Source organism: Eutrema salsugineum, unplaced genomic scaffold (assembly GCF_000478725.1).
Source record: "Eutrema salsugineum unplaced genomic scaffold, Eutsalg1_0 scaffold_2, whole genome shotgun sequence".
NCBI classification, from domain to species: domain Eukaryota; kingdom Viridiplantae; phylum Streptophyta; class Magnoliopsida; order Brassicales; family Brassicaceae; genus Eutrema; species Eutrema salsugineum.
The window spans coordinates 9,104,246-9,127,019 of NW_006256829.1; the positions used below are offsets into that span (position 1 = coordinate 9,104,246).

General features: G+C 34.6%; 6 protein-coding genes across 7 annotated transcripts; 3 read left to right on the plus strand and 3 right to left on the minus strand.

Annotated features, from left to right (window-relative positions):
* The first annotated feature begins 2,642 nt into the window (after positions 1-2,642).
* Positions 2,643-4,856, plus strand: LOC18016446 (VAN3-binding protein). Its single transcript, XM_006401108.2, has 8 exons — positions 2,643-2,867; positions 2,959-3,036; positions 3,444-3,512; positions 3,604-3,961; positions 4,047-4,217; positions 4,304-4,353; positions 4,441-4,489; positions 4,591-4,856. The coding sequence occupies exons 1-8, from the start codon at positions 2,643-2,645 to the stop codon at positions 4,824-4,826; spliced, it is 1,236 nt and encodes a 411-aa protein (XP_006401171.1). The 3' UTR covers positions 4,827-4,856.
* LOC18016447 lies at positions 4,650-5,304 on the minus strand. The gene has a single exon (XM_006401109.2). The coding sequence runs from the start codon at positions 5,213-5,215 to the stop codon at positions 4,976-4,978; it is 240 nt and encodes a 79-aa protein (XP_006401172.1). The 5' UTR covers positions 5,216-5,304; the 3' UTR covers positions 4,650-4,975.
* A 1,814-nt stretch (positions 5,305-7,118) lies between these two features.
* On the minus strand, positions 7,119-9,714 carry LOC18016448 (putative RING-H2 finger protein ATL50). Of its 2 annotated transcripts, XM_024156869.1 has the most exons (4): positions 9,345-9,498; positions 8,715-8,809; positions 7,828-8,178; positions 7,119-7,732 (listed from the first exon to the last, which is right to left on the minus strand). In XM_024156869.1, the coding sequence occupies exons 3-4, from the start codon at positions 8,042-8,044 to the stop codon at positions 7,257-7,259; spliced, it is 693 nt and encodes a 230-aa protein (XP_024012637.1). In that variant the 5' UTR covers positions 8,045-8,178; positions 8,715-8,809; positions 9,345-9,498; the 3' UTR covers positions 7,119-7,256. The 2 variants fall into 2 exon arrangements, with proteins under 2 accessions (XP_024012637.1, XP_006401173.1); XM_006401110.2 differs by having other exon boundaries at positions 8,715-9,714.
* LOC18016449 (putative F-box protein At4g17565) lies at positions 9,368-10,506 on the minus strand. Its single transcript, XM_024156824.1, has 2 exons — positions 9,938-10,506; positions 9,368-9,896 (listed from the first exon to the last, which is right to left on the minus strand). Exons 1-2 carry the CDS (start codon positions 10,504-10,506, stop codon positions 9,368-9,370), a joined length of 1,098 nt encoding a protein of 365 aa, XP_024012592.1.
* Positions 10,507-11,734: 1,228 nt separating this feature from the next.
* On the plus strand, positions 11,735-14,704 carry LOC18016450 (E3 ubiquitin-protein ligase XBAT32). Its single transcript, XM_006401112.2, has 10 exons — positions 11,735-12,285; positions 12,426-12,485; positions 12,580-12,651; positions 12,752-12,918; positions 13,011-13,171; positions 13,272-13,330; positions 13,443-13,489; positions 13,586-13,735; positions 13,826-13,917; positions 14,003-14,704. Exons 1-10 carry the CDS (start codon positions 12,091-12,093, stop codon positions 14,512-14,514), a joined length of 1,515 nt encoding a protein of 504 aa, XP_006401175.1. The 5' UTR covers positions 11,735-12,090; the 3' UTR covers positions 14,515-14,704.
* Positions 14,705-19,651: 4,947 nt separating this feature from the next.
* On the plus strand, positions 19,652-21,658 carry LOC18016451 (B3 domain-containing protein At5g57720). Its single transcript, XM_006401113.2, has 4 exons — positions 19,652-19,810; positions 20,433-20,907; positions 20,999-21,108; positions 21,235-21,658. The coding sequence occupies exons 1-4, from the start codon at positions 19,739-19,741 to the stop codon at positions 21,472-21,474; spliced, it is 897 nt and encodes a 298-aa protein (XP_006401176.1). The 5' UTR covers positions 19,652-19,738; the 3' UTR covers positions 21,475-21,658.
* The last annotated feature ends 1,116 nt before the right edge of the window (positions 21,659-22,774 follow it).

Genomic DNA, 22,774 nt, shown 5'->3' on the forward strand with positions numbered 1-22,774 from the left:
CCCAAACATTCTGCATGGCTACTATAAGAGCTTTACCTTTACACTTAGTCGTATTTAAAGCTGAGTCCTAGTTACACTTAGTCTGGCCATTCACGGGACGTGCACAAGAGTGACATAAATATGGGCCTAAATGTAAAGCCCAAGGGATTGAGATGTACTACATATATATAATTCATTGGTTTATCCATTTCGATCATACTCGATATTCGATCAAAAAGTAGTACTGAAATTTGGAGTAATGATGTTTTAGTTATCGAGTAGTTTCGGATCGGCCAGTTAGATTCATCGACTGACGACTTCTTTTGCTATGCTTAATTTGTGCTAATTGTTTAACCTGTCAATTAATAGGATTTTTAAATTTATTTTTAAAAACTTTAATCTCTTTCTGTCGGTATACACATACAAATCTCTTGGCAGTTGGCATTTAAAGTGAGACTCACATGGTCAAATGATCACATCTTTAATAAAAACACCTTTGATTTGATAAACACACGATTTGATTAAAAAGTAGAAGAATTATTTTAACCATATATCGCGACCATAAATTGTCTTTTTTCCTTGTTTGTTAAAAGCTATATTAAGAGCCTTAATGGCCTCTTTGCATGCTTTTGTATGCATGATTAATGGCCTCTTTATCTATTATACAATGTCGTTTGCCTTATTAATAAGTACTACGACAGACTCCGCGCATATGCGCGGATCTTATTTTAATTTATATTTTAAATAATATATTTTTAGAATTTTGTATTGAATTTTATGTTTACTATCAATATTTTTGCATTTAAAATATTTATATTTTCTTTGATTTTTTTTTATGATATATTATTTGTAACCTCTTCTACACCACTTATGTCAAATAGTCTAATTTTTTTCTTAAAATAATAAAAGACTAAAAATCTAGTTTTTTTAATTTTTGCATGAAAACGTAATAGTTCACTTAAAAATATACGTTGAATATTATAGAGAAATATTTAATTTTTCTTCGATCTTCATATTCTTATTATTCTTATAAATCTTACTAATATAATACTTATTAACTTTTTTAATTTACCATTTTGAAATTTTTTGGTTATATATATTTTATTGATTCCATTTTTTTTATTTTTAAAAAAATTGTATGACATTTTCATGTAGACACCTTTTTATTATTATTTTTTTAATAATTTTTATCTTTTTAATTGTTTATTAAATATTCTCTGTGTTTTATCATTTTGAAACTTTTTAACTTATTCTGTTTCATAATTTGTTTTCACTTACAATAAAATTTAATTATATTTTTAGTTTGAAATTAAAATTTAAAACACTTGAAAAAAAGATAGAATGCATTTAAAAAAATTTGTATTATATAATATTTATAAATTTAAATATATTTAAATTAAATTTAAATATCATTCTAATATAAATACATATAAATATTTATTTTTGTTCTTTAATGTATTTACTTTAAATTTAATTAGTTTTTATTATTAATATTGTAAATGGACAGGTGTATGGCACTCAGCTGAAGAGAGTTGAGCAAATTTTATATATAAGATATTGTGCACTTTTAGATTTATGGTCATTTCCCTTTTATTTTTCACCGAGGAAGTTCCATTATCTGTTGGCCTTTGGACTCGTAATATATCTTGGTCTTTACTTTTTTTTGTTTGTTAAAGTATTTCTTGGTCTATAATCCATCCAAATTACGAAGGAATCAACGTCGCTCCCGAACAAGAACCGAAGTAGGGATCTTAGAACCATTTCCAAGTCAACTTGTTTAAACACATACATATCAGTATATGAACTCTATCTTCTACAATCAGATCAATATTGTATACTAGTTATAGCCTAGTTTTGCGTTTTTCAAAATATGTTCATTTAATAAAAGACTTTGTTTTTTTTTTTTTATAAATTCTTACATCAAATATAGTATATCAGAATTTTGGGATATAAATCCAGCTATAGGTCACTTGTGAATTAGTGAAACAGCGGCAAAGATGCTTAGATATTTTATATAAATATATGTTGTTGGTGTTGTGCTTAGCTTGAACCTATGGTTTCAATTTAAAGATATATGAAAAAGAGATGCAAGAGGGTCCAATCCATTGTTGTCGATAATTTTGCTTCCATAATGGTTAACAAGTTAGCATCTACTTATGTATATGCATTTCCTCTCAGATAAATTCAATTAGTTATTATGGTTAGCTGATCAACTCAGACCAAATCAAATCACTTACTCTTTTCCAACAACAGCACTACAGTATTCTAAACAAAACTCAATTTTTTTTATATATACACTTACACTATATGCGAGTACTTACCAATCACGACCAAAATAATTACTAATGATAAAACGACATTATTACAGATACCTAATTCCCATTTTGACAGAAAGTTGAGACTAACCCCTCCATATCCTTTGACATAAAAAGGAAATCTGTTCCAACGATAATCACTTTGATCATGGCCCAAATCATTCCCACCCATGGAAATGATGCTCCCCATCAAACCTTTTTTAAGCAAAATAATAATAATAAGGTAGAACCCACTAAAATATTAAACTAGTTAATGATTTCTTTCTTTCAAACCAATAACATAAATATTTGATCATTCAACAAATTCCCAAAGTCACAATCTTTGAATCACAAAACAAAAAAGAAACAATGGAACTATCACTAGCAATAACATCAACCGATCATCATCAGTTGAACAATAATCCATCGCCTTCAGAGGCACATCCAGACACTATGGACTTTCTGTCTCGAGAATGGTGTAATTTTGCTGTCCAATCGCTTCATCCGGACCCTGTCCTCTACGACCGTTCCATTGTTCCCATCGAGACGTCGATCGCCAAGTTTCAAGGCGACTCAAGTCCTGTTTCTTGTGCTGTAAGTAACAGAGATGTTTTTGTTAGTAAGTCATTCAATTTTGTTTCCAGTTGTTTTGTCAGTGTTTAATTAATGAAGATTGTGAAAGTAGAAGATGGATAAGAGCATGAGAATGGACGATCCAGATTTTAAGCCCTCGATGCCCTCGTGGAAAACCAATGATGTCAAGGTAAACTGTAAACATATTATGTTGAGATATCTAGATAATTCCACAAAAACATTAAGAAAAAAAATACGTTTCTAAAGCCAAAAAGTGTATAAACATCAGAATTAGGCTACCTCTAATTTTGATTGATGTAACAAGAAAAGAAACACTACCTCTAAGATTTGATTATTTGATAGAGATGTTCATATTTTTATTTTATTTTTAAAATTGCGATACAGTTACTTTCTAGGTTTATTTGATGCACTTACTGATGAATATTTAGCATATGTATATGGTTTTAATTAGTAATACTAATACCACTGACTAGAAACTGGAGAAATATACATTATAGAATGACACAATGACTAAGCGAAGAGATATTGAGAGAGTACATTATATTGACCATATATTTTGTTGAATGATGTACGCAGTCATGGATATGGATGCAACAAGCAATGCACCCGGAATTGAGCTACGAAGGCTTTTTCCGCAAGAAACTTGTAAAACCCTATCTCTCTATTTCGTTTGGTTTGATTTTTAAAATCAACATTCTTGGTTCTCTAAATTATAAAAAAAAAAATGGGCTTGTAGAAACTTCCATGGAAGATTACGCCGTCGATAAAGAAATGGTGGAAAGAGATAAAGGCGAAACGAAAGGAAGAAGTGAGGCTACAGAGAGCTGAAGTCCACGCCGCCGTGTCCTTGGCTGGTCTTGCCGCCGCTCTCGCTGCCGTAGCTTCCGAGAACGCGGGAAAAGACGGTGGAAACGGCCGACCAACCACGAAGGAGACCGCCGTGGCTTCTGCTGCGGCTGTGGTGGCGGCGCAGTGTGCTCAGATGGCAGAGACAATGGGAGCAAACAGAGACCAGCTCAGCACAATGATTGGTTCCGCCATGACTGGAACAAGTGTCAGTGAGATACTCACTCTAACTGCCTCAGCTACGACCTGTAAGAAGAAGATTAATGGCTTTTTTTTTGTTTGTGTTTCTATAAGCATGCTCTGTTTCTGAGTTATTGGTGTTTGGTAAATAAGCCTTGAGAGGTGCTGCGACGCTGAAGGCAAGAAGAAGTTGCAAGACCAATAGATTGAACGGCTCTGCGCCTGTGTTACCTATAGAAGACTCCTCTGATTTGCCTCCTGAATTTGACAAGAATACATCTCTTCTTGCTAAAGGAACCGATCTCTTCGTCGAGACACCAGATGGTATATAAATCCTCTGTTTTTCTTCTTAAACTCCTCTGTTTTGTGGAGAAACTAAAGAGATATGGTTAACTTTTGGATTGGAGCAGGGGATTTCAAGGCTAGGACAGTGTCTATGGTCTTAAACAAGGAAGGGAAGGTCTGATTTTGGCTCTAATCCTTAATTACTCTTAACCAATCATTCATGTTTATTAGTCAACAATGATCTTGGGTTTGTTTTACACAGGTGATTCTTAAAATGAAGAAACATAACCTACTCAGGACTAAGAAAGAGTGTATGGAGTTAGCTTCTTAATTAATCACTTTTTTTTAACTAAACGTAATCTTCGAGCTAAGATTTTAAGACATTCAATGTTTTGTTTGTGCTCTGTGTAAGGTATCGTGACGAATGTTCATGTGGAACTTTATAGAGATTCGGAGAGCGAAGACAACAACATAGAAGACACTTGTTATCTCGTTGTCCTGAAGACGAACAGAGGAGCTATTAAACTAGACATGGCTGATGATTACAGTCGTTACAAGACATGGGTCACAACGATCCAACACATGCTCAGTCTCTCTTCTTCTACCTTCCGTACAAAATACGATCTCACTTTCTACAACAAAAACTGAATTTTTTTTTCATCGTCTTGTTATTGAATTTCTCCATGTAATTCACTTAACTTTCCATGTTTATTTTATGCTCCTTCTCTGTTTCTTACGCTTCTCTCGCTTGACTTTTATGATATGATGCATAATAACAAGTTGAGAACTTACGTTCTTTAGACTCCACAAATATAAGCTAGCTTTCTAAGTAAAGTAACCTGAGATTTGAGAAGCATGAGATGCTGTATTGACTTAAGGAACAAGGCTTCCTCGTCGTCCACCTCTTCACAACCTGGTACAATCCTACGAAGAATTTTGAGGTTTCTTCGCTTACAAGATTCCTGAAACTTCTGTTTCTCTTTCCGTCCCTTGCCACCATGGTGCCTAACCTTCTTGCACTTCACCATATTCCTCATTTCTTGTACTCCAGACTTGCATACGTGGCCGTATATATAGAGAAACCGTGAGGATGGCAAAAATATGGAACAAAACAAGTTGTCTGAGAAAATGTGACAGAGAAAAGGAGACAAAGGAAACCATATCAAGGCCATAACCACTGAACCCGTCTCTGCCAATCCAACCTTGCAATGTTTAATGTTCAATGTATCTGTTTGTGGTCCTCATGGCATTATTTTTTTGAGAATTCCAGAATGGTTGGTTCATCTGGTATGTGCATATGAGTTGATTGAAAGGAAAATGGGCCGAGTGATTACAAGAATACAGGCTTCACGTTGGCTCAACTAGGCCCATCACTTGAGATATTTTCAAAATTCAAAGTGGAGTCGCAGTAATTTATTGTCTTTGTTTTTTCTTTTGTTAGTCTAGAATTGAATGCCATATAACTTGCCTAAGTGAAGAGAGCCTTGGGCAACTAACCAATTTGAAAATTTCTAGAGCCAACAAATTTGAAATTGAAAGTAAGTGTATTACACGACAAACACGGCTACACTTGTACCACAATAGAAATCTACTGTAAATTTGCTTTATTAATTTGGAAATTCAACTCTATTAATTAGAAGCATTAATAAAGATATTTGCCCAAAACTGTACAGAAGAGGCTTCCTCAAAATATTTTTTTATTCTTTTTGTTACATTATTTGTACATCAATTATTTTTTCATCCATGTATAAATACTAGTTTTGAGGCTTAAAATGAAAAAATTTCATCATTGTCCCCCTATTGATAAGTCTAACTCTGTTAGGAGAATCATAAAGACACTGTAGGATTTCATCAAACATTAGAAAAACAAAAAAAAACCAGAGACTTAACCAACGATAAAAAAAGAGACAACTTTAAAACATAAAAATATGAATGAAGTTTAAGGAATTCACCTGTTAGGGCATCTCCAACTCTACCTCATTTCTTCCTCCAAATACTATTTTGGTGGAAATTCTTCTCCAACACTACTTCATTTTCACCTGTAAAATGGAAGAATGCCATTTTTTCCTCCAAATATGAAGTAACCCTATTTTCAACGCCATTTTGCAGGTGAACTTTTTTATTTACAAGATAATCTTTTACTTTTCATTAATTCTTAAAACTATATTTTTTATTTATAATTTAATCATTTATATTATATATATTTAATTTAAAATTAAAGATAAATAGATTTAAAATTGAGAATAAAAAATAAAAAAATATAAGAAGATTAACTGAAACTAAAAATAACATAAAATTAAAAATGCATAAGAAATACATAAAATTAAAATGTACTTTATTTTATTATTTTAAATGGTGTGTAGTATTATTTGCATATTATAATAGTTGAATTTAAAATAATATTATAATTTATAGAAGTTTTAAGTGAAAAAAATAAATGGGTTCATTTGTAATTTTTATAAATGAAGTATATTATTAGTAATTAACAATAATATAAAATGAAGAATATATTTAGAATATTATTTTTGAAGTTGAAAATAGAAGAATATATTGGAGAGAAATTCAACTCCATTTTGCAGTTCTTCCATTTTAGAGATAAAAATGGAGGAATACATTGGAGATGCTCTTAGTAGAAGCAAGAAGATCAAGATCCATGTGAAGTTTCATGAGCTTTAATCCAATGCCAGCCCTTATCCTAGATGAAAAGCTTTTTTGATTCTAGTTTTAATTGAACATATCCTTAATTTTAAAACTAATTTTTTCGTTTCAAGTTAATCTAAAATTTAGATTTTTTTTTCCTTTTTAAGATTTACAAACACTGAAAAAAAAAACAGAGATGTCATTTCTTGTTCATTGCTACATGAGCTTGCAAGAGAGTGTTTTCTGGCATCACATAATTAATACACCCCATTGAAAAGCATCTTCTTGTGCCACCTATTTTCTTGTCCTCTGTTTCAATTTAACGAATAATATTACAAAACAAAACTATACTACTTTTTCTTCCTTAATAATTTATTGAATTTTGGGTTCGATTTCATAAACAACTTTACTAGCATCAATGTTCTATAACTTGCCTAGCTAAACAAGAACAACTCTTTCATCATTCTCCGGCTTGCATTCATCGTGTTCAACCGAGATGTCAGATGCTTTCAAACCGACGTCATCGAAATGGATAATTGACCCGAGATGCGAACCGGAGTCTTGGAAACTCTCACCATCAGATTCAAGCAGAAGAAAAACAGGGGAGGACAAAGCGGTGACGCTGAGGACGAGGTTGTCTCTGCAGAGAGGACAGATTGAGTTTGTGAGGAGCCACGTGTCGATGCATCCCACGTGGAATGCGTGGCTGCATTTGGGCAGAAGCCGGAGCTCGTCTTCGGGTTTGAACTCGCAGAGACAGACGGGACAATCAAAGGGGACGTCGTGTCTGAGACCAATTATTTTCTTGTAATGAAACAAAGGCAATGCATCGATAAATGATTGGTCAACTCCTGTGTCATGGAGATTGAACATTGTCTGAACTTGACCTTGCATATCCATCGCACTCGCAGTCTCTGTAATGCCAAGAAAGTAGAAAACCATTTTTGTAAGCAATTCAGAGACAGAGGAAAAGACTTTCAAAAACAAATCTTTAAAATTTGAGAACAACCTTCGTAGGCGTCGTTAAGTCGGGTTCGGGATCTGAGTAAGAATCTGACGAGAAGGTGAAGCAAAGCAGAGACAAAGAAGATGACAGAAATGAGAGTGATAGCATAAATTGCGGTGGGACTGATCTTGGCTTTCAGATCAAAGCTATTGTCTGTTGGAAAGTTAGATAAAGATGTAACTGAGGAAATAGAGAGAAAGGAATCAGCTTTCTGGTTCATGTTTTCTCGAGAAGGGAGATGAGAAAAAGAATAAGTGATAAAAGAGATAAGTTAATTTGGACTGTAAGCAGTTAGAGAAAATCCCAAGAGAGCATAAGCCATTGGAGTTGGCATTGAGAGGTCTTTGATTGTTTCTGTTAATCAAAAGGACAAAACATGGTATTAATGGATATACAGTTGGGGTTTGTCTTGGCATTTAGAGACTGCCAAGTCAAATGAGAAAATTGACAGAGGAGGTTCGACTTTTTGAGAAATTTAACCGATAGATATATATATATAGACAAGTTAAATTTTTCAACAGCTGAACAGAGATATATTTAGAGAAGGTTGATTTACTTTAACAATTCAGATTGGTTTGTCAAAAATCCCATTTTCTTTTTTTTATCTTACATACTCGATGCCATTATTGTTCTATGTTTAATTTTAAGAATACCATTAGAAGCCAGCTTCTTACTTACCAAAAGTCAGGTATTGTTGTTCTTTTACAAACAGAATCGATATTTTCACAAAGAATACAAAAACAAAACCTGCATTGTGCTAAAGTGGTCAAAAGTTAAATAGATATTAATGCTATCTTCTTTCAAGCAACATTTACATCACAGACAAGCATAGCTAGTTGAGGTCAAGAAGGGGAAAGAAATATAATGGATTTAGAGAGGTTTGTTGTTACCCAAACAGGTGTAAGAGTCAGCAATTGTTAGCTCTCCTTGCTTGGCACTCTGCGGTTTACGAACTGTGGCTTGAGCTTAATAAAGTGACAATGAACTGCAAAAAAGTCCACAAAACCGTTCAATGTACTCATGAGAGCACATAGAACCTGAAACATAATGCAATCAAGACATTGGTAAATGATTCATTTGTACTTGCCGACATGAGAAAATTGGTCACATCATTTGCCTAGCAATAGCAAGAATAGCTTCTTCGTGTCTAAAGATACAACTTAGATAAGTCAGAAGAATATCTGTACACTTGTTCCTAAAATTTTTAAAGATTCTGGAATGTGGGCATTAAGCTCTTCTCCTAATGGATGGATACAACATAGCAGATAACAAAGCACTGATTAAACTGGCAACACAAATCAAACAAAAAAAAAGTTAAACAAGCTGGAACTGCACATTTGAACCTTTCTATGACTAGTAAGACCCTCTTTTGCTGCCTTGGTTAATGAATAATAAAATATACTGTGAGCAAGATTTATAATTTTCAATGCAAGGATATTGATCAAACCGGTTGGGAGATGTTTCCCAGACCAACATTTCACAATTTGCAATCGAAAGGAAAAATATAATAAGAGTCTCACCCAAACTTGCAACACATTCTACATCACACATTTGGGATGAACCACCGAGCATCAAAGAACTTCCTAGTTGAAGAAGGCACAAACGGTTCGACCTTGCGCGTAGCTAGATTGAAGATAGATATATATTTAGTTCCACAACCAGGACCACTAAAATAGATGGAGTCTGGCTTGATTCCTGGAACATCTTTGGCGGGCAGAGTGATTCCAAGGTCGAAGATCAAAGCCTGGTCGCCCAACGAAGCCATAACATCCCATAATTTGGTGTCATGGTTCATCCTGTAAACGTAGAAGCTGTTGTTGTTGTAGCATCTGACCAAGAGAAGCCCTCCACATGGAGTAACAGCAATCCTTGTGGTGGAGGAATCATACAAGTAAGGAGGAAGAAGGTAGGCACATGGACGAGGAGCTACTTCAACAAGAGAGTCCCCAGAGAAATCGTAGATCTCGATGGAAAGAAGTTGAGTAAAGACGTAGAGCCTGTGGTCTTTGTATACAAGGTCTTTCCACCAAGTCGTGGCATAAGGAAACAGCTTCCAAAAGTCGTCACCTTTCCTGGAGAAGAAGAGATAACGGTAGCCAAGAGACCACAAGACCACGTAATCTTTGCTTCTCTCGTCAACCCACAAGACTGCTTTGTATCCGATGATAGGTCTCTGATCTCGCACGTGAGAGCAAGGTCTCTTTTGGATGGTGTATTCTCGAGCCTCCAAAGACGAGAATCTTCTTCTTCTTCAGGGTCGTATTTCCGGGATTCCATGGGAGGGAGGACGATTCTCTCGCGGGTTAAGGGATTGAGAATGTAGAGCTTTGGTCGATGGCGAACATACATGAGGAGCCAGCTTCCGCAAGTGGCAATACACCGACTCTGCGTAAACTCCACGCCTAGACTTCGACTTCTAAAAAACAAACCTTTCTCTGTAGGATTCGACATGCCACAAGAATACCCATAAGATCTCTCGTAAGGGAAGAGAATCAGCCACGGGGCTCTGTTTTGTTTCCGCACGCTTTCTCTCGAAGCAGATCGCCATGCCGAGCAAACCACCTTCGCTCGATCGAAATCGGTTGCGCTCAGCCTCTCTAACACCATCTGGATCACATCCCGACAAAGATTCGACCAGTTCGCCGCCGGTTCTTCTAGTTTCCGACGCTTGAGGTTTTGCATTTCGATGTGACCCAAATTCGCTTGTGAGACTGCTCCTGCGTAGCGAATTACAATATATAGCAAGCGTCTTACGCCGACTAAATCTACGAAAACTCAAAAGAGACTCCTTTTTGAAAATTTTCCTTATTTCTAAAAGATAATTCTCTCCCGACAAAGCTCCAACCAGTTCGTCGCCGCCGGTTCTTCTAGTTGCCGGTGCTTAGGGCTTCGCATTGAGATTGACACGTGTCTTAGCCATGTGCACGTGCTAAATAGTCAAAATTCAGCCTGGTGTATACGGCACAAACCAAACCGACTGGACCGGGACCAACGGAGCCACGGTTATCAGTTTTCTGCTCCAAACCGATTAGCATTTTTTTCGAAATTTGTGTCGGTTTTTGGTTCGAAACTTCATATTCTTGTAATTGGATAGAATCATTGGATTGGGTTTAAACTTTAACGACACCGAGTAAAACTTGATTACGAATCAGTTGATCAAATCCTTGAAAAATAAAACTAAACATATCGAAACTGGAAGATTTGAGAGGGTGGAGTGAGAGAGGGAGGGATCATTTATTTACATACAAGAGATTTTGAGAAGAAACCAACTCATCAATAGTTGGATTTTTTTATTTGTTAAAAATTCAAGTCATTCATTAATTATAGGTTTGCTATGCAGATGCGAAATTATACCCTTAACTTGACACGACCCACATGCTACTCCACATTTCATTATTATACGTTGTTCACATTAAGTTTCATGTTATTTTGAAGAGTTGATTAATAAATTGTATTGTTGACATAAAGAGAAGCTCTTTTTTATTCATTTATGTAGGAGTATAACATTTAGAAAAAGCTTGCTTCTGGTGAATGAACGAGAGAATGTCTTTTTTTCACTGTGACTAGAATCATATACTTATGAGATTTTGATCAAAACGAAACGCGCGAATTCCGGTGATTGGTTTGTCGGTACGGAATAATCCTCTGGCCACAACGTTATTCTCTTTTGGTTTTAGTCTTCTTCTTTTTTTAAGTCCTGAAAATTTAAAGTCAATTAATTACGGTCACTATCTCAAACACATTAGGAATTGGAATTCCTCCACACACACACCTAAAAAATAAAAAGTTAGAAAGATCGATTCTTTTCCATTTTTGGTTTAAATAAAGAATCACCACCGATTTGTTGTGGTTTATTATTAAAAAAAAAAACCTTTTTTAATATTTTTTTTCTTCGTCTGGATTACCATTTTCAGAGAGGTTTTCTGGATGATCTTTCCTCTAAAAGTTTTGACTTTTTTTTTTGGTTTTGGTGGTAAATTCTTTAGAGTTTTCTTCTTTCTAAAAGTGGGATGATGATGATCTGTGCATGAGAGAATTAAGAACAACAAATCCCCCAATAGATGTTTTAATCATTCGAAGAGGAGAATTTCTCCAGTTGTGTATTCTACTTCTCTGATTCTTTCGAGCTGATTTTCGAATTGTAAATATATGATCACTTGCTGCAATTGGAAATCCAAAAGATTTTTCGTTTTATGAGGATCGGTTAGGGTTCATCTTGATTGTTTTGGGAATCCGATCAAGATTTCAGCTTTGTACCATAAAGCGATGAGGTTTCTGAGCCTCGTCGGAAATTCATTCGGTTGTTCCGCGTCCGGCGAACGCTTAGTATCAGCGGCCAGAGACGGCGATTTACAGGAAGCCAAGGCTCTCTTAGATTACAACCCAAGACTCGCTCGCTACTCCACTTTCGGCGTTCGCAACTCTCCTCTCCATTACTCCGCCGCTCAAGGCCACCACGAGGTAACCCCCGAATCTCAATCCCCAATTATTGAAAAGATCAATAATTGGAATCAACATTTTATTCCCAAAAGTTCTGACCTTTATGGTGATGATGATGATCCTGATCCTGATCCTGATTTGGGTTTGTTTATCTTCTCCAGATAGTTTCTCTGTTGGTGGAATCAGGAGTTGATATTAATCTCCGGAACTACCGTGGACAGGTAATAATAGCTCTTTATTACTTGCTGTCTTGCTTCTTTACATATTGCTTAAGTAAATCTGAAATACAAGAACTTATGGAAATTTTGGACACAGACGGCTTTGATGCAAGCTTGTCAACATGGTCATTGGGAGGTTGTTTTGATCCTGATTCTTTTTGGTGCTAATGTAAGGCTTTTTATCAATTCCTAAATGTGATATTTGTCAGATTTTTGATTTCAGTGATTGAGATAATGATTGTGCTTACTTGCTTATGTTGGGGTTTTAGATTCACAGATCAGACTACCTAAATGGCGGTACTGCTCTGCACCTCGCGGCTCTAAACGGTCACCCTCGGTGTATCAGGATACTTCTTTCCGAGTACATACCAAGTGTCCCTAATTGCTGGAGCCTGTTGAAGAATAAGAAATCCTCAATTGCTGGATTTGATCCAAGGTCAAAAGTGTTTTAAAGAGTTAAGCTTTAACGGCATCAGTGGCATGACTAGTTGAACGTGTTTTTTTTTGTGTTGTTTTGAATGTGTGTAGTGTTCTTCACGAAGTGATAAGCAGAGCAGCAGATGGAGGAATCACACCTCTTCATGTGGCGGCTCTTAACGGACACATTGAGACGGTGCAGTTACTCTTGGATTTGGGAGCTTCGGTTACTCAGGTCACTGTGGAAGATGGAACCACAATAGATCTTATAGGTTATTATCATATTCCCCTGATTGATTATAAGACCCTTTAAGGGAAAAGCTAAAGCCTATATTTTTTTTTTCGCTTTGGCTCTTTGGTTCTATACTGAAGGTGCTGGGAGTACAGCTCTCCATTATGCTTCATGTGGCGGAAACACGCAGTGTTGCCAGGTATATACATGCTTAACCAGGCTATCATGATGCTGAACAATCCGTTTGAACAAATGTTTTGTTTCCTCTGTTTATGTTTATATGAATTCATTTCGCATTTGTTTTTTCTCAGCTTTTGATCGATAAGGGTGCCTCTTTATCTGCCGTAAACTCCAATGGGTTAGATCTTCTCTCTGTTTCTCTGCCTGCAAAACCCAGTCCAACAGTTTGGTATATACCGCAGTGTCTTTATTCGTTTGGTGTCTTTGGTTTTAGATGGACGCCATTGATGGTTGCTCGTTCATGGCACCGGAACTGGCTGGAAGAAACCCTGAACCGAACCACAGAGCAGCCACAAAGCCATCAGCCAAAAGTCCCCTCTCCTTTCCTCTGCCTTCCTCTAATGAGCATTGTCAAGATTGCTCAGTAAGTAAAACCCTTTCACCTAATTGAAACACCCAATGTGATCAACAGAATCTCTGAGATTGAATGATCTTTCTCGTTTGTGGGTTTCAGAGAATGCGGCTGGCGAGGAAACGATTGCCTCACTCCATGTCGTGACCCTTGTGCTGTTTGTTTGGAAAAGAAGTGCACTGTATCCGCAGATGGTAATGTATCTTGCTTAAATCCAATCTTGCTTAGTTAGAACATTGAAATGATTGTGTATGTGTGTGTGTGTGTGTGACATAACAGGATGTGGTCATGAGTTCTGCACAAACTGTGCATTATATCTAAGCACCACGAACATAACATCGTCCAAGACATCGAAAGCCACACCAGGCTCAGTCCCATGTCCACTTTGTCGCTACGGCATTGTCTCTTTCACCAAGCTTCCCCATACAAGAGCAACAACAACAGCAACATCATCAAGAACAAGCATCTCCTTGTCCTTTTGCACTTGCTCCTCTGATGTCTTAGACACAGCTCTCCTCACCAACCCTCACTACAGTTGTAAACCGGTTGTCTCAAGAGCTGGTTCTCGAATTTCACAATCATCATCGTTTCGGTCTCTTAGCTGCCATCGGTTCCCTCCAAGTCTCTGCCTCGGTGGCTCGGATGTTGACGAACCGCAAAGCCGGTTAATGAATGGATCGTATTCAAGATCTGGTTTAGGGTTCAGGAGATCGACGTCGCAGGTTGAAGGAAAACGTTCTTGGTTTTCTGCACTTAACCATTGTGTTACTACCGGTGGAAGTGCTTGCTGACGCAAACGCAGTCGCCGTTTTTTTTTTCCTTTTTTTTTTCAATTTTTGTTCCCATTTTTTGGGAGAAAAAGATGTGCCAATTGGTTCTGTGAATGGTGTCATTGGTGTGGTGATTATTCATTTTGTAATAATTGAAAATGTTATAATAAATATAATTAATTTGGCTTTGCCGTTTACATTGAGAAAAATATGCAGTATAGTTATTTTTGGCTTTGTTGTTTACACTGAGAGCATTCATCAATTTCACAAGAGTCAGTTTCGACTTGCAAGTAATGAACACTTTGGAAAAAGAGAGAGAAACATTACATAGAACTAATTACTCATTCTAAACATATTAAAAGTCACATAAGCCCCAGAAGGCACCATCAAATGAATAACGGAGAGAAGACAAAAATTGGACTTTACAAATGGAAAAAAAAAAAAAAATAGGAGAAGAACTAACGAGAATGAATACCTCAAAGAGAAAAGCTTCGTATCCTTTCTATGTCGCCTAATTGTCATTTTAATATCATATTATCCATAAATACGGAAGATAATTGTCACGAGACAGAGAAACATACTCTAGGATTGAGTTGAAATCTAACTTTAAAGTGTTTTGGATCTAAATCACGATTAAGAATGATGATCAATTCAGAGAAATAGGAGATGAGACATTACGAGAAACCCTATGGTAGAGTTGAGTTATCTGAAATTTCCAAAAAAAAAAGTGTCGGTGTTCTAGAAAGCGATTAGTTTGACAAGCTTAAACATTTTACTTTAACAAGCGGATTCTTAACTTCTAATTTTCAAGTTTGTATATATCAAACGGCTTTAAAATAAGGAACGCCTTCTATCGTATCTCTTGTGGTGATTGTGTGAGTGTCATGACATACGTTTTCACCTTTTTCAAACATGCTTCAGATGTAATGTAAGCATGTAAAGTAATACTTCAAGATATATTCACAAGTCAAAGCTACAAAGTCAAAAGTATAAAGTATATAAAAAAAAAAAACGATCGTTAAATTACGTTTAATCCTATATATTATGTGAGAGGGTCTTATTGGATCTATGTCAATCCGAAAATTTGGAAATGGTCGCCTATATATGGTCCATTTTTAGTGTTCAATCATCTAACACCTTTTTGTCTTTGCATTAAACACCGTCTTGTATTATAATACGGAGACATAGTTGTTAAATTTCTTTTGTTATGAAATCAGCTCTACAAATTCAAGGGAAACGATCAAACCGGAAAGTTTTCTAAGACCGTTAAGTCCGCGATGTATAATCCATTATGTGCGAGTGTGTATTTCTTGCCAAGCCACGTGAACTTTAACGTCGAAAAACATGTATAAACAAAGATTTAGAAATTACAAAAATAAATAAAAGCGGAGACTTAGCAATATATAGATAGACTTATGCGAGCAACAAAATAAAGACAAATTATATATGAGATTATAACAAATTTACATAAAGCTCAGGAGGAATAGATAGAACAGAATTACAACAAATAAAATACAAAAAGAAATAAAAGATTAAAGAAAAGAAAACAACAATACAAAACTAATAAGCCTTGCAAGGTCAAGAAAAAACTACTAAAACATAGAAAAAACTTTCAATTGATGTAATATTGAAAGAAAATTAGTTTATTTCTTTTTTTTTTTTAAAGAAAAAAAAGCTCAGCAAGGATAATGCCAATTGAACACTAGTATCCAAGGGATCTTCTTCTTCGTAAGATGCTAATGCGTTCCAATGTACATCCATGGTGTAACGGAGAAATTAAAAAAACTTGATAGACAGAAATGATCACTATCATTACGATCATAAATATCATGATAATTATGATGATGATGATCATCTCATGATCAAGATAGAGAGGAATGATATGATGCTTTTGCTCTGAAGTGATGATGTGAGAGGGCAGGTGAAGTTGCGTTTATATAGGGAAATCAGTGGATGGAATTAACGGAAGCTAGACCTTTATTGAAAAAGACATTAATGGAAGCGAGAGTTTTTATATATTAAATAGGTTAATACTGTATTCAAGAATGTAATTTCGGTATGTAATTTCCAATTTTAAATTTATGTAATATGTAATTATGTATGAAGCATGGAGACAAAATAAAAAATCAAGAACACACAAAGTATCTACTTGTACACGTAACACTGATAAGTCTTATATTTTATTCCACCAATAGTCAGAGAGTCTAAATATATTAATAAAAAAATATCACAACAAAACACAAGTGCCCATACAAACGATAGCTGAAAGTACACGTTAAACGAATTTCGAGTTAAGCTCTTGAAATCGTAAAGACTGTGTGTTGTGGGTAAAGTAAAATATTTCTGCTATCATTTTTTAGTTAAAAAAAACACATATTATGCTCCGCAGTTAACACGACACATGCAAGAAAATGAATAACATATTTTTTTGATCAGAAGAAAATGTTTAACTTCATTTTTCTTGAAGGGATTACAATTTTGAGAGGTTTCAACGTGAAAATTACTTATTTACTTAAAAAAAAAGACACACATTGGCTCGCTTTTCTTATCAAGACTTGCCTCAGTTTAAAGATTTTTACTGTTGGTTTCTGTCACATTTTTTTACCGTCTGAATGAGGAAATTGAGCTCTCTCCTTTTTCCTTTTTCTTTTTACCTGTAATAATTCTTCTGTTCTCTTTTTCCGTCTCATTTAAGAAAATAGGGTTTCCCAATTCAGAAAATGAAATATAAAAGAATTGAAAATTGAAACAGCCAACGCCAAGATATAATCAATACATCTATTTATATAAAGCTAGACAGGAGATTCATTGGGTTTTTGTAATTTCCTTCTCTAGCTCTCTCGAGTAAATTCTCTTTCAAAAAAAAAAAAACTCTCTCGAGTAAATAACCAAAGAAAAAACAAAGCTAACCTTACTCATGTCGTATATTTATCTGTTCTATGCTAATAGTATTTTTTTATAACTAACCTCTTTTTAGAATAGATTGTATTATCTTCAAATAAATCACAGTCATATACAGCGGAACCAATTTCAAAGAAAAAAGGCGAAACAAGATGAATATGTACATAAATATATATAGTTTAGTTGAAGACATATTAATGTAAAGCTTTAATTTTTTGAAAGAAGGTTTCATACTAATGTTAAAGTTAGACAATTTAAAATATTAAAGAAAAAATAGACGACAAATATAACTTAATATCATGCAATAAATTTGGTAACGAATATATACTGTTTTTAAGGGACACTCCTTTATGTCAGATGGACACTAGACTAATTAAACAAATATGAAGGACGGGTGAGTAATTACTGTAATTCAGTTTTAATGTATTCAATGGCGTTTTATATGTAAGAGGAGAGAACAAACAAAAGGCTGCAAATGTATAAATAGGTGTAATCATCACAAATTTTGGGATGTGACAATACATTGTCAAGCTTCTGTCTCTTTCTCTGTTCTTGTTTCTGATGGGCTTTTAATATTGATATTTATTTCTTAATTATTTTCAGAAACAAGGAACAAAAAAGCAAGTTTTCAAAACTGAGGAAGTGTAGCCATGCATGCTTATTACCGATTCTTCAACGTTCAGATTGTCTAAGTCAAAGAATCTCTTATACCAATATAGAAAGTGGGACAGGACGACTTTGATCGTCCAATTTATTTGGTCAGAAAATACATTTTTGTCAATATTACTCAATACTCAAGCTACTAGTTTTTTTTTTCTTTTTTTTTGGGGGTCAAAGAACTGGTTTATATAGAAGATTCGTAGATGTATCCTAGTAACATTTCTCTATTCCATCGTCGTTGGGGAAGAGATCATGCATTGAAAGTCTTGGGACATTTCTAAATTACAGTTTTCTAGTTGCTTACATTTACAGAGTAGCAAAAGCCATTATTTTTTAGCAATGTAAATGTTTATCGTACAAAATGTATATCTTTCGATGCTGTTACATGTAGTGCATTCTTCACAAAGTAGATTACAAAAATTATTTCCTAGATTACTATTTTTTTACAACAAACGGTTATGCAAATGTTAGAAAGCCGAACAGGCCCAATAGACCAAATAGCCGTACACACATCAAAGAAAGAACAAGACTGAATCACATAAATTAAGCCCAACATGGTAACGAGAGAAAGTAACAAGGTGATGTGAAATTAAACGATGGGGAAGGGCAGAAGCGAATCTGTCGAGATTTAGAGAGATCCGATCAAACTCAGTGGAGTAGAGGAATCATCTTCGGTGACAGCAGAGAGATGCAGCCTGAAAGTGACAGGTCCAGATTTGTTCAGAAGATGCAGATTTCGATCAAGTTATTGCTGCAATGTCGAAAGTTTCCAACATTTATCATTTTGTCAACTTTTTTTGCGGCCCATATTAGTTGGGCTTCCAACATAATTTGGATTTATACACACTGTTTCCCACAGCTTCTTCATCTCTCTCGATTAATGATTACAAAAAATATAATCATATAATCATTTATATTTTTGTATACTTACATGATGTTTATAAACACACATTAAAGAATATCGAATAATAAATGGTATTTAAATTGTTCTTTCTATGTCATTGTTTATTCTTTTGGGAAAATATAATAAACAAAGACTTATATAAGCTATTAACTTTAAAAAAATCTACATTCACATAAATTCCATAGATTTAATATGGAAAAGTAGATAAATTCTACAAATATTTAAGATTGGTGGTAATAATAATTGGAAAAAGGAAATTCATAATTAATTCTTCATTTTGCAATATCGAACATGGTCTTGATATTAATCTATTTTCCTGAACCATTATAAGCTGGCCTGAGCAACCTATATAATTAACTGATTTGTAGTTGTCGATATCTACTAAAGTACTTGCTATTCTCGTGAGTTTATTTTTGAAAGATTTGAATTCTTGTGGGATCGTTTCCATTTTTAGTTTCGCTGGTACAGAACTTTCAAAGCCTTCTGCAAATATATCCCGTTCTATTACCAAATACCAATGCCTTTATGTCATTAATCAGAAATGACGTTTCAATTACGACCAGGACTTGAAAAGTTAGGGGCATTTCGGTCATTTTCTGTATGATCTCACCAAAAACTCCATTATAGTCACTCACACAAAACACTTTTTTTTTTTTTTTTTTTTTTTTTTTTCACAAAACACATTTTGGTGTATGCACAAAAGCTTGAAGTTTCATAAAGCTACAGCTTCTTCAACTCCAGGATTCGAGACGCAAGTAAGAGACTGTTGTGGTGAAGAAGATGGTTTTTTCTCCTTACCCAGATTTCGGCTTCACTTTCAACTCCCAGGATCTCTCTCTTTCTCAACGTCTGGTAATAATCTTTCTTTCTCTGGTTTTGCTTTTTCTTTTTGGTTTTTTTTAAAAAGATTTTAACTTTCTTCCCCCAAATTACGTTTGCTGTTAGACTGTAGAATAATATATAGATGATTTTGATGAGGTCCCTAGTTTGTGTGTCTTATGTTCTGCTATAATAATGCCATATGTACAACTTTAGACATTGATTGATTCCTCAGTTCTTCGAACTTAATGTTACTGTTCTCTTTAACTCTTAATCCGACTCCTCTCTTCTTGATCGTTCTGAATGCTGTTCTACTTTCAACTTCCTTGATTCATCTGTTCCTGATTTTCTTAGGTTTTAGTTTTCGAATCTGTAACTCTGTTCCTGACCTCTTAAGGTTTGGGTTTGTTCCTGATGTATAATGGTTTGGTTCCTGATTTCTTGAGGGTTTGTGGTTATGATTGCTCTCTTAGGGTCTGTTTATGTTTCTGATTCTCTTAGGGTCTGGTCCTGTTACTCATCTCTTATGGTTTAGGAGTTGTTCTTGATTTCTTAAGAGTTTGGTTCTGTTCCATCTCTTAGGATTTGGTTAAGTTCCTCTGTTCTCAGATATATCCTCTTTTTTTCACTTTTGAATGTAATATTCATTTTGTAGGTAATCCCCAGTGATTACAGAATGTACTATCCAAATCCTCTGCCTCAGACAGCTGTTCTACGGAAGCCAGAAGGAAACTTCTGGAATGTCAAATGGACAATAAGTCAAGAGGGGACAATTAGCTTCGAAGATGGTTGGTCTAAGTTTGTCACAGACAATGGTCCCATTCACGGAGACATTCTCTTATTCAGCTACGATGGCTGCCGAAACTTCTTTGTGCGCATTTACCGGAATGGACTCGTTGTGGAGACAAAATCTCCAATCAAAATACAGGAAATTTCAGATGATGATGATGAAAGGAATAGTAGTGATGATGATGATGATGATCATGACATGGAAAATGAAGAAGATAGCAATGATGAGAATAAGATTATTTCTCTATCTTTGGGAAGCAGCGATGAAGATGATGATGATGATGATGATGATGATACAACACTTGCTGAAGTTAACAAATCTAATGGAAGTTCAAAGAAAGGTACAAAACTATCCTTCTAGTTTTCGTTTTTCATCAAAATGTATTTTTTTTTTTTCAATAAAAATAGTTAATGAGTGATATTGTTTATCAGGAGGGACTTCGCAAAAGAAACGTGCTGAATCTATTGGTGATCCTGCAATGTATCTTGATGATCCCACTAACCCTTGCTTTATCCCAATTTCGTCGTATAGGCGTATGATGGTAATAATGTTGTTTTCATGCATCTCTAAGTTGTTTCTTTATATACATTTAACTATCTTTTAAAACAATAATGTTTTTCCTCTTTTATTACTTTTTGTTGTTATTGTGTGTATTGGTTGCTTGTAGGTTATTGCTCAGCAAGTAATAAAAGACCATGACTTGAAGTTTGGTGAAACAATCAATCTCATCGATGGATTTGGGCAAGTGGAGGGAAAAGTTGTAGAGTGGAAAGATCGTATTGTGGTTTACAGCTGGGACGAAGTCTGTAAGAGAAACCATGCAAAGCTCGAAGATGTAATCATATGTGAGATTCTACACGAAAGAGGTCTTGTTCAATCTATCAAGGCTCATTTCGTTAAGAAATGAGGTTTCTAGTTTTAAGTTTAGATGAAACTTTTGTCTCTAATGCTTTTATCGAAACATAATGTTTAATTTTGAATTTATGTTAATCTTTCGTTTTTAGGCTCTTGTGTTTAGCTTTATGTTAGCCTTTGGATCTTGATGAAACTTTCATGTTTAATTTCGGATTTTAAGTTGTGATCTTTGAAGTCTTGGTTCGTATGTGTGCCTAAATTTTCTCATATTACATTTTAAGATCGGATTTGGTCTGGAAACGTTTTGTTTGTTTTGCAAATCAAAGTAAGCTACTAAAATAAGATGAATTTAACTATCTTTGCAGTGCAATTGAATTTAAGATACGTTTTGTTTGTTTTGGAAATAAAAAAATAAGCTACTAAAATAAGATTTTTTTTTACATAATTTACAATCTCCCTGATCCTTTTTGAGTAACCTTCAGGCCCATTTTTCCTTGATTGTTTAGCTTTTTTCTCAAAGTTAAATCCTTTTGGGCTTGAAAATAAGAGTTGATATAGTTCCACTAAATTTACATCTTCCAATTTTTTTTTTGGTAAAAACATCTTCTTCATCTTCCAAATTTTTATACATATAAATTGAATTTCTACAAGAAAAATATATTCAGCTTTTGATATTTCTTGAGATTCCTAAACACATATAAAGACAGTTTACTTTTCTCTACAAGAAGTTGAGTTGTCCAAATCAAACGCGTCAAATAAATTTATAGCGAATCCTCCAATTTTCCCCCACAAGCTGCAATCTTTCTCACATTTATTGAGCATACATTATTTAATTTTATTCAAAGTCATACATTGATTAAATCTATTCTCCGATCTATCAGAGTTGACTGCAGTGCAGTCTATTCTATACGTTGATTCGGTTGGAGTGGGGTTTTTAGATTTAGGAGTACTGACAAAGTCAAAACGGTAATTAGGCAAATTAATCTCTACTTATATAAATCAAAGAAGATGATGTAAGGGAAAAGGTTATGTTTAGTGTTATCCAAGCAATATATTAAGATACTAAATATTCTGACCTCACAATACATCAGAGTCTTATCTCTGCGCAAACAAACAATTAACCATTTATAGTTCTATACGTTAGATCATATATTTTAATCAAAGTATTAAATCTGTGACTTGCGTCATGCCTTTTTGCTGTTGTAAACAGAGTTTAATACTCCCTCTGTTCAGAATTATTTGATGTTTTAGAAGGTTTTTTTGTTCAGAATTATTTGATGTTTTCATTTTTCAATGCAAAATTTAAAGAATTTTTATAGTTTTTGACCTATAATATTCTACAGATTGTCTTC